Below are 12239 nucleotides of genomic sequence, written 5' to 3' on the forward strand. Positions count from 1 at the left end.
AATCGGTCCATCTAAAAGAGTGGTCTCCCCATTAGGACATTTTTGATTGCTCACTAATCACAATGGGCTTACAGCACATAGATCTGATGGTCTCTCACTTAAATCACATGCTTCCAAGCTTGTGCAAGATCAAACTATCCCAAGGCTTATATAATAGACGCCTTGGTATGTCCATAGGAGTTTCATCTAGCATACCTGTTTCTTTTGTTTGTTCTTCTTTCAAGAGTCATTACTTGGATCAAACAGGAGTCAACGTCAGTAATATTAATTGCTCCAGCCTGGCCCCGCAGGACTTGGTATGTAGATATAGTGCAGATGTTCTCTTGCTCTCCATGGCTTCTTCCTCTGGATCCTCTGGATCTCAAATCTACAAATGTAATGGGAGTAGTTTGAACGTCTACTTGTGAGACATAGAGGTTTCTCAAATTTGGTTATTGAAACTTTGATGCAGTCCAGAAAGTCTGCGACACAAATGATTAATCACAAGATTTGGAAGGCATCTGCCAGAGGGTTTTTTGGTATTCCTTTAGGATTACAAGAATCCTTCAGTTTTCTGCTAATTTTCTAGACAGTCAAATTTCTGCTTTATTTGTTCTTCTTTTATAGGAGATTGGCTAATCTTCTTGAGGTTCAGACTTTTGTCCAGACGTTAGTTAGAACTAAGCCCAGTTGTGAAACCTATTTCTCCACTCTGGAATCTGAATCTATGTCCCTCTGTATTTCAAGGTTTTTCTTTTGAACCAATGCATTCCATTGATATCTACTATTATCTTGGAAAGTACTGTTACTATTAGCAATCTCTTCAGCAAGGAGAGTTTCCGAGTTGTCATCCTTGTCTTGTGATTCTCCATTTATAATTATTCACAAGGTGAAGGCTGTATTTTGTATTAAATATGGTTTATTTCCTAATGTAGTTTCTATGGAGAATACCAATCAAGAAATGGTTATTCCTTCATTGTGTTCAGATCCTGCTAACAAAGTAGCAACTATTACATAATCTTGATGTAGTCAGTGCTTTGAAGTTCTATCTCTAAGCTACTAAAGATTTCAGACAAACTTCTAGTTTGTTTTTTCACTACTCTGCGACTCGTAAGGGGCAGAAAGCTACTAAGATAGCATTGGCCTCTTGGCTTATTTGGTGGCGGGAAAGTCACCTCCTAATCATATATCAGTTCTTTCTATAAGAGAAGTTGCAACATCATGGGTTTTAAAAAATTATGCATCATTGAGCAGATTCGCAAAACTGCAACATGATCTTCTCTGCGTACTTTTTTCAGATTTTATCACTTTGTGGTTTTGCTTTTTCACAAGCAGCTTTTGGCAGGAAAGTCTGTGGACCATCATCATTTTACGAAAGAAAATGTATGCTTAACTGATAAATTATTTTCTTTCGAAAATGATGATAGTCCACAGGCCCCACCCATCTAAATTTTCAGGCAACAGTTCTAATGACACCTCTACAGACCCTGCTTTGTCTTTCCTACCTATATGTTTCCTATTCTCTACTCGGCTATACCTTAAACTAAGAGAGAGGTGGGAGGGATTTAAAGCTCTGATATGGGGCTCATGACCCCTTAGTGGCTGGACATATATCCTGTATGTTATGGAGGACTGTGGACCATCATCATTCAGAAAGAAAATAATTTATTATTTGAGCATACATTTTGTTATAATGTAACCTATTAGTATTTCACTGTCTATGACATACTTGTGCTTAACAAATAAAATATGAAAAACAATAATATTGAACACGTCTCATTTGTTAATATTTTAACTAATATCCCATCCTTAGGTGTCAGTATGAATATCCAGCCTATGTACCTAGGGGAGAGTGCACCCAAGAAGCAGCGTGGCACAGTGGCTTTGTCCTCTGCAGTTTCTACCGCCCTGGGGCTAGTGATTGGACAGGTGGTTGGTCTTAGGTAATATTAAATTATGCATTTTCATTATCCTCTTTTTGACCGGTGCCTTTGTGATAAGGTTTATGTATGCAGCGCAACTAATATTAAAAGGATATAGAAATATTTTGGTTGAAAAAAAGATTGTATTAAATGAGTATTGCTGTTTAATACCATAATTAATAATTCATCAAAATTCACAGTTCCACACCAACACAGTTGTACAAAGTAGTGGTGCCAGTATCAGGTACCTTTGGCTTTTTGTACTAAAACTAGAAAGGGTTGGTGCACTTATCGCAAGGCCAAATTGTTGTTGATGTTTAAAACACATACTTTTAAATGGGTGATAGAAAAAAATGCTCACATAAAAGTAGGTTGTACATTAATTTAGTTTTCTTGTCCAAAAGAGTATCCAAAAATGATGTGCCAATTAGAGCCAAGACCAAAGGACTGACACAAACATTACTTATGTTTACACTCAGCCACAAGCACATATAATAATGATGTGCACAAGTACACAGTTTTACTTATACATGGGTTACCATAGGTTGCTAAAAAGCTATGAAGGGTGGTAGGTGCTGCTGGAGATTTCTTTCATAAACTACATTTCCTGAGGCCCACAATAAACTCTTATGTCAGCTGTATAGCTAATCATCAGATGCATGCCCTAATAGTCGTTTCCTGTGTTCTACATGCCCAAACATAAAGACCTCTCTATGTTCGCTATACAACTGAACAGTAGACCTCAGGCCAATTGCATACATCAGAATACACTTTTATGATCAATGTATATCTAAATATTAGCTCAGGCGCTTTCTCCCAGCAAACCCATTATTCTCTGCTTCCTTATTGTTACATCACTTCCCAACTCGCAGTATGTTGTCTTACTCAGCCCCAAACATGAGGACAGGAAAGGTAGAGGGCATTAGGAAGGAAACGTTTATGGTTTTCACATTGCATGAGGTATAAATGACCAGAAAAAAATGAACTATTAAAAAAAATAGTACTATTAAGAATTTAGCAAATCATTTTGTTAAGCACATAGATCTTTAGTACAAAGAACACCTACACTCACCAATGCATTTGCCAAATAAAGTTACTTATCTGAAAACTTTATTTATGCCCTTTGTTCTCTTCAGCTGCTGCTGATCAGTGCCACGTAATTCTTTATGGCAATGTCTTATAGCATAAGTAAAACATCTGTATATACTACCTTCACTACCGGGAATTTCAGAGAAATACTTGCTCAAAGTACCGGAGAATTTTTAGCATTTTTACTATCACTCCATTTAAACAGAAATAGAGCCTTTGTTTTTTTATTTATCTATGAAAACTATATATATAGCTTTCATACAGGTGGTGAGAGTCCACGATCTATTACTCCTGGGAATTACTCTTATTTACCACTAAAAGTAAGCATAGATTCCCAAACCCCAAAAGCCCTATAACACCCCACCTACCTCACACATACCTCAGTCTTTACTTTGCCTCCGCTGGAGGTGGTTGAAAAATGAAGATGTGCATTTGATTCTTCAGATAGAAGGGTTTTATATATGGCCCTGGGACAGAATCCTTCATATTATTCCCCTTGCTGTTTCGCGCACATCAGCTTTTTTGGCACACTTAGATTACATTTTTGCGCATTGGCCTTTGGGTTTACATGAGTCGGGGGTGCGCACGTCGGGCTAATGTTTGTTGGGTTAGCGTACGTTCCTTTAGTCTTATTATAGTGACTTTTGCGCTTCGGCTGGTTTACACACGTTGGGTTAGCAAACGTCGGGTTTTGGCACACTAAATTCCTTATAGCTGTCAGTTTATTTTGCGTGCATTATCTAAATAATGACCTTATCTGACCATGTAATGTTAATGTCTCCTGCTTTGTTTTGCAGTTCGCTTAGCACGCATTGTACCTGTGAGTTTATTTAAAAAGCTACTTAGGGTAAGTGATTTCCATTTCTCAAGAGCTTTTTAATGGGGTTATAGTGTTTTTTTGCATTGCTTTGTTAAATGCTATAATAGCTGTCTGATTCTATCCCTAAATCTACCCTAGAAGTCCCCTGAACACTTTTCTACGATTATTAGGTGTGCTTATTGTAAAAAAGCTCATTTATGTGACTCATGTTTTAGAATTATTAATGCAATTAGACCAACCTATTTCTGTTTCTTTGGGTATTAATGCTCTGTCTCTTTGTTCATTACAGGAGAATAGTAATAATAATTCACTAGTGTAAAAAATGTTATCAAGGCTACAGTTTCTGAAGTGTTGGCTGCTCTCCCGCCTTCAAATAAGCGTAAAAGGTCAGTTCAGATTTTACCTTCTATCTGTCCTGAAGCCAGGGATACTGTTATGTCTTTAGATGGTGAAGTTTTCTCTGGTAATGAGGAATCTTCAACTGATGTTGAACCTGATGTTTCTTCTTTTTTGTTCTTAATTTAAGGGTTAAAGATACTAAAGTTTAAAGATACTAAAGTTTCTAATTATATACCCTGTAATTGTTTAAATTCAGCTTTTAAGACTGTTAATCTCCCTGAGATTTTTACCATTCTTGATGCTGCTCTGCCATGATGAATAGTCTAAGTCAGGTTATTCATTTAATCCCTCTGCAAGGTTTAAAAGTTATATCATTTACCTGCTGCTAATGTTGATTTGTGGGAAACTGCTCCCATGGTGGATGGGGCCATTTCCACCCTGGTTAAACGTACGACTATTCCTTTGGAAGACAGTACTTCTTTTAAAGACAATTTGGATAGAAAATTAAAGTCCTTTTTATAGAAGAGCCTTTTTACAAGCGGGGCATTTGCTCAGGCCAGCTATTTATTGCTGATGTGGCTGCTGCTTCAACTTACTGGTTATCTATTTTTTTAGAGCAGTGTTCTGATGACTCTGCTAGTGGAAATCTTTTGGGTTAACTCAAAAGTGTCAATTATTTTATTTGTGATGCTGTGTTTGATATTATGAAGATTTATGTCTAAAGCATGTCTTTGGCAGTCCTTGCCAGGAGAGCCTTATGGCTTAAATCCTCCTCTGCTGATATGGTGTCAAAGTCCAGATTATTATATCTTTCTTTTTACGGAAAGAAGTTGTTTGGTTTTGATTTAGATTCTATAATAACAAAAAGTCTAGAGGGAAATCTAAAGCTTCCAATTGTTTTCGTTCTTAGTCACATGATCACTGTAAAAATAGTGACTACTTGACTAAAATAATACATGCATTCATCTGCTGCCTCCCTTTACAGATCGACATTATACTCCTCTACTCCTGTACCATTACCTCTGCTGATATGTTTTAGTACTGGTCTGGCTGTCTGCTATATGTGGATGAGTGTCTTAAACAGTAAGTATATACTTTTATTATATAAGACACTCTCAGCTATGGATTGGGCACTTTGTAAGTAAAGTTGTTATATATTGTTTGTTTACATGCCTTGAGGCAGTAATTCAGTGCTCTTTTTTAGCGACTTTATTTGTGGCTAAATATTTGACAAGTTTGGTAGAGTCTGTGAAACATACATTTTTTTTGGAGCTAGTAATTTATTTATAAATTAGGATGCTAAGTATTATGTTAGTCTCATGGAATGTTGATAATCACATTTTATGCAGTTATAATAAAAGTATTAATTAGGCTTTATTTTGGTACATTTTGTTTTTTTGTATATACAATCAAAATTCTTACCTGCTTTTTAGAGTTATAGGTATATTAGAAATCCTCTTCAGCTTTGCATGTCATGAATGTGATGATGCTATTTATGTCATAGGGTGATGTGTCATCATTGTGTGCCTTTTTTTAGCGCCAAAAATTTCCTGCCAAAATCGCAGTTATAAGCTCCGCCCCCAGCTCATTCAGTGTTCTCAGTTAACACTTAGAGAGCTTTTATGCAGCATTTTATGAATCAGTTTTCTTTTTTATAATTTTTTTCGCTCTGTTTCTCATTTTCTCAAGCCTGTTATATATATATATATATATATATATATATATATATATATATATATATATATACAGTATATATATATATATATATATATTTTTTTTTTTCTAATTTAGTTTTTTTGCAATTATGTCTCAAACTGAATCTGCCTCTGATGTTACCATAGGATTTGAGATGCCTAAAAAAGGTATTTAACAAAGCTAAGTATGCATGTTGTAATTAAGCTGATCTAATTTATTCAGCTCTATTATGTGGCTCTTGTTTAACAAATTGTTAAATATATCTATGAGTACAAATACACACACTGTTATTCCATCTCAGTCTACATGTACATAGTATTACTGCAGAAATGTAAGATTTTATTGCTACAGCTATAGAGAAGGCAATGACTGCTTTTTTGCCTTCAAATAAATGTAAAAGGTTTTTGCAACTTTTTCCTAAACTTAGTGAATTAAGTTCTGACCTTCAGCATACTGACGTATCCTCTACTGATGGGGTCTCCTCTGATTCAGAGGATGCCACGTCAGAGACTGATATAGACAAATCTTCTTTTTTATTTAAGTTAGAATATATTTGTTCTCTGTTAAAGGAAGTTTTGTTTACTTTGGGTATTGAGGAGTCTAAATATCCTGATGATAAAGCTAGTAATTGTCTAAATACTGTATTTAAGACTACTGCTATTACTCCTGAAGTATTTCCTATTCCTCGCGCTATCTCTAATGTGATTGCTAAAGAATGGTCTAAGCCTGGTACCTCTTTTAACCCTTCTTCTAGGTTTAAGAAATTGTATCATTTACCTGTAGCCAAGGATCATTTGGATAGGAAGCTTGAAACTTATCCAAGAAGGGCATATTTACATTCTGGCTATATTTTTAGACCTGTTATATCTATGGCTGATGTTGCTGTTGCTTCTACTTTTTGGTTGGACAGTTTAGCACAGCAGTTGTATTCAGATTCTGAATTATTTAACATTATTGTTTTACTTCAACATGCAAATCATTTTATTTGTGATGCTATATTTGATGTTAGGAAGATCAATGTCAAATCCATGTCTTTAGCCATTCTAACTAGAAGAGCTTTATGGCTTAAATCTTGGAATGCTGACATGGTGTATAAATCTAGATTATTATCTCTCTCTTTTCAAGGTAAAGATCTTTTTGGTTCACATTTGGATTCTATTATCTCCACTGTTACTGGGGGTAAGGGAGTTTTTTCTGCCCCAAGACAAGAAATCTAAAGGTAAATTTAAAGCTTCCAATCGTTTCCGTTCCTTTTGTCAGAATAGAGAACAAAAAAACACTCCTTCCCCTAAGGCCTCTGGCTCTAATTGGAGACCATCTCCGAATTGGAATAAGTCCAAGCCTTATAAGAAACCAAATCTTGCCCCTAAACCTATATGAAGGTGCGGCCCTCAAGCCAGTTCGTCTGGTAGCTATTTCAAAGAGTTTGGACAGACTCTGTCCAAAATCAGTGGATTCAGAATATAATTTCTTAGGGGTGTCGAATAGGATTCAAAATAAGACTTCCTTTGGGAAAATTCTTTCTTAGCCATGTAACAAAAACCCAGTAAAAGCTCAAGTCTTTCTAAAAAGTGTTTAAGATCTAGAACTTTCAGGGGTAATTTTTCCCAGTTCCAAAGCAGGAACAAGGATTGGGGTTTTTATTCAAATTTTTTCATGGTACCTATGATGGAAAATTCTTTCAGACCTATTTTGAATCTGAAAACTTTAATTGGTTTTGTAAGAGTCCCAACTTTTAAGATTGTGGCTATAAAGACTATGCTGCCTTTTGTTCAGCAAGGTCACTTTATGTCCACAATAGACCTACAGGACACTTACCTTCACAATCCGATTCATCCAGATCACTATCGTTTTCTGAGATTCTCTTTTTTAAACAAGCATTACCAATTTGTCACTCTTCCGTTTGGCCTTGCAACAGCACCAAGAATATTCTTAATAGTTTTAGGTGCCCTTCTATCTGTAATCAGATAGCAGCGTATTGCAGTGTTTCCTTATTTGGATGATATCTTGGTACTAGCTCAATAGATTTCCAGATAGATTAAGTGTCCATGACTCTATCCCTAACAGAAAAGAGACGTTTGAGCTTGAACTTATCATTCGCTTCAGTGGCTATGTGCATGGAAGTTTTAGGTCTCATGACTGCAGCATCGGACGCGATCCCCTTTGCTCGTTTTCATATGAGGCCTCTACAGCTTTGCATGTTGCACCAATGGCGCAGGGATTATACTCGATATCACAACTGATATACTTAAATTCTCAACAGATGCAAGTCTTACTGGTTGGGAGCTATCTGGGGATCTCTGACAGCACAAGGGGTTTAGTAACCTCAAGGGACGAGGTTACCAATCAATATTTTAGAACTCTGTGATATTTTCATAGCTCTTCAGGTTTGGCCTTTATTGAAGAGAGAACTTAACATTCATTTTCAGACAGACAATATCACAACAGTGGCATATGTCAATCATCAAGGAGGGACTTGCAGTCCTTCAACAATGAAAGAAGTATCTTGGATACTTTCTTGGGCGGAATTCAACTTTTGTCAAATTTCTGCAATTCATATCCCAGGTGTAGACAATTGGGAAGCGGATTATCTCAGCCGTCAGACTTTACATCCGGGGGAGTGGTCTCTCCATCCAGATGTGGGGTCTTCCAGAAATAGATCTGATGGTCTCTCGTTTACACAAGAAGCTTCCTAGATACCTTTCCAGGTCCAAGGATCCTCAGGCGGCGATAGTGGATGTTTTAGCAGTTCCTTGGTTTTACCAACCTGCTTACATTTTTCCGCCTCTGGTTCTTCTTTCAAGGGTGATCTCCAAGATCATAATAGAACAATCATATGTGTTTCTGATAGCAGCTGCATGGCCTCACAGGGTTGGTATGCAGATCTTGTCCAGATTTCCAGTTGCCAGCCTTGGCCACTTCCTTTAAGGCCAGACCTTTTGTCTCAAGGGCCAGTTTTCCATCAGGTTCTCGAATCTCTAAACTTGAAGGCATGGAAATTTAACGCTTAGTGCTTAGTCATAGAGGTTTCTCTGACTCAGTGATTAGCACTATGATTCAGGCTCGTAAGTCTGTTTCAAGGAAGATTTATCATAGGGTTTGGAAAACATATATTTCATGGTGTTCCATCCATGATGTCACGCTTGGCCGCTGGGAAGCTCCAGCTGTCCTCTCTGTGTGCTTGATTGACATGTAGTCTGAGCCGCCCCTTCCTGATGATGTCACTGCCAGGCTTTTTATTCCGGGCTTCCTGTTTCTTCAGTGCCCGTTTGTTTGTTACTCTTAGTGGCTCCTGTGAGGACTTCGCTGTGGAAACTCTCTAACTGCCAAACTTTGCAAAGACTGACTATCCTGGGTTAACCCTCTAACTTCCTGATAACCTGTTGCCAAACATTGCAAGTACTATTTATTCTGTGAATCTCTCAATCTGCTTATTTACCTGTTGCCAAAACTCTGCAAATACTGTTTATTCAGTGTAAACCTTCTAACTACTTGATATCCTGTTGCCAAACATTACAAGAACTGTCTATTCTGTGAAACTCTCAAACTGCATGACAACCTGTTGCCAATCTCTGCAAGTACTGATTAATCTGTATTAACCCTCAAACTACCTGTTATCCTGTTAGCTAACTCTGCATGTACTGACTATTCAGTATAAACATACAAACTGCCTGATAACCTGTTGCCAAACTCTTCAAGGACTGACTACACAGTGTTAACCCTCAAACTGCCTGATAACAAGTTACCTACTCCTGCATTATTAACTGTTTCTTGTTTACCCTTCCTCTGTCTGAGTATAAGTGGACTATACCTGCTCTCCTGATTCTGTGGAAGACTTTTCCTGAAACCAGTTCCTTACTCAGAAGTCTGTTTGGCTGATATCTTGAATTACTTTGGACTCAGTCTAACCCTGCTCCATATCGTGAGTACATTGTTTTTTAAAGGTTGTCGTGGGGTCACGTCCTGGATTAAACTCAGAGTGCAAGGGTGTTGTTTAAGTTTGCCCTAGCGGGTCTTCTTCTGGACTTTTCCTAACCTGACAGTACAAACGGGCCATAATATGGACCCTAATGAGTTATCCAGGGCTGTGGCTCTACAAGGGCTACTTCTGGGAAATCATTCTGCTCATTTACAATCTTTGGATTCCAAGCTTGACCAGATTACTGCTCTGCTACATAACCTCTCTGCTCCTTCTCAAGCTACTGTGACTCCTACTGCAGCTGCTACTAGCTCCAATACTGTCTTTAACCCACCTCAACCTGTTGGACAGTATATACCATGAATCCCACTTCCAGATAAATATGACGGTAATCCTGAAGAATGCCGTGGATTCCTTAATCAATGTCGTTAACACTTCAGAAACAATCCTCAAGTTTTTTCCAATTCTACTTCCAAAATCACCTTTATTATTTCCCTCATGAAGGGTAAGGCTTTAGCCTGGGTGTCTCCTCTTTTAGAGAAGAATGATCCTTTACTACAGGATGTGGAATTATTTGTGTCCATTTTTTCTTCTGTTTTTGACAAGCCTGGGAGGTCTGCAGCTGCAGAGGCAGGATTGTTGGATCTGAGACAGGGATCCCTTTCGGTAGCTCAATATGCTATTGAATTCAGGACTTTAGCCGCAGGACAGAGTTAAGCCAGAATCCCATGTCTTCCCTCAATTCTAAACTTTTTGTTCCTGTAACTATCTCTTTTGGAGACACCAAGTTTCGAGCTCAAGCCCTCATTGACTCTGGAGCTGCTGGAGTTTTCATTGATTCAAACTTTGCTGACTCTCTCAGGATTCCTCTTCGAGCCAAGAAACAGTTAATTAAGGTAACCACTGTTAGTGGACCGCCTTTAGGTTCTGGTATCATACAAAATTCTACCATTCCTCTTCTTTTGTCTGTGGGCATACTCCATTCTGAAATTATTCGTTTTGACGTCATCACTTCTCCCCACATACCGTTGATTCTGGGGTTACCTTGGTTGCAGCTTCATGATCCAGTCTTCTCATGGTCTAAAGGAGAACTTATTTCCTGGGGAACTACCTGTTTCAAACATTGCCTGCAAAATCCCTCAAAACCATCTGGTCCTGACGTAGCTATGGTGGAAGTTCCTGATTCATTGCCTAATTACTATCATGCCTTTAGTGATGTGTTTTCTAAGAATGAGGCTGAGACATTACCTCCACACCGGATATTTGACTGTCCTATTGAATTGTTTTCAGGGGCTCCTCTACCTAAGGGAAGGACCTATCCCATCTCTTGTCAAGAAAATGTCTCTCTTGAGGAATACATAAAGGACAACTTAGCCAGAGGATTTATTCGTCCTTCCTCATCACCTGTGGGTGCGGGTTTTTTCTTCATTGGGAAAAAAGATGGAGGTCTGCGTCCCTGTATCGATTATCGGGCCTTGAATCAGATTACAGTCAAAAACAGCTATGCTCTGCCGCTCATTCCTGAGTTATTTGATCGTCTTCAAGGTGCTTCTTTTTTTTCAAAGTTAGATCTCCGTGGGGCCTACAATTTGGTCAGAATCCGTAAAGGAGACGGATGGAAGACGGCATTTAGCACTAGATTTGGTCACTAGGAGTATCTAGTAATGAAATTTGGATTGTGCAAGGCACCAGCAGTATTTCAGCACTTTGTTAACGAAATCTTCAGAGACTATCTAAATCAATTTGTTATAATTTATCTCGACGACATTCTGATCTATTCCAAATCATTACAGGAACATGTACATCATGTAAGACTGGTACTTCAGAGGTTACGAGACAATTCCCTATTCACTAAATTGGAGAAATGCTCTTTTCATCAGAGTTCCATTCCCTTTTTGGGTTATATCATTTCAGAATCAGGTTTTGAGATGGATCCTGCTAAACTTTCAGCTATCAAGGACTGGCCCAGACCAACTACTCTCAAATCCTTGCAGAGGTTTCTTGGCTTTGCCAATTACTATAGAAAGTTTATTAAGAACTTTGCTGACATCACGTCTCCGCTCACTTCTCTTACTAAGAAAGGGCAAAATTGTAAGAACTGGTCCACTTCGGCAGTACAGGCTTTTGAAATGCTAAAATCAGCATTTTCTTCTGCACCTCTTCTCAGTCATCCAATTCCTGATCTCCAGTTTATTTTGGAGGTTGACGCTTCTTCTATAGCAGCTGGAGCTGTTCTCTCCCAACGTGATCCGACTACCAGCAAGATACATCCTGTGGCGTTCTTTTCGAAAAAATGCAATCCTGCCGAGTTAAATTATGATGTGGGCAATAAGGAGCTTTTGGCTATAAAATTAGCTTTGGAGGAATGGAGGCATTGGTTAGAGGGTACCTTTTTTCATTCTGACAGATCATAAGAATCTTTTATACCTCCATACAGCTACTCGTCTCAATCCTCGTCAGGCTCGGTGGGCCTTGT

At 38.1% G+C, this 12239-nt stretch overlaps 1 protein-coding gene across 1 annotated transcript in view; it reads left to right on the plus strand.

Annotated features, from left to right (window-relative positions):
* SLC2A11 (solute carrier family 2 member 11) overlaps positions 1-12239 on the plus strand; it is a 168655-nt gene that overhangs the window by 14053 nt on the left and 142363 nt on the right. Inside the window, exon 5 of the mRNA XM_053701969.1 lies at positions 1793-1922. Coding sequence (XP_053557944.1) covers positions 1793-1922 — 130 coding nt within the window. The remainder of the gene's footprint in view (positions 1-1792; positions 1923-12239) is intronic.

This window comes from Bombina bombina, chromosome 2 (assembly GCF_027579735.1).
Source record: "Bombina bombina isolate aBomBom1 chromosome 2, aBomBom1.pri, whole genome shotgun sequence".
In the NCBI taxonomy this organism is placed as follows: domain Eukaryota; kingdom Metazoa; phylum Chordata; class Amphibia; order Anura; family Bombinatoridae; genus Bombina; species Bombina bombina.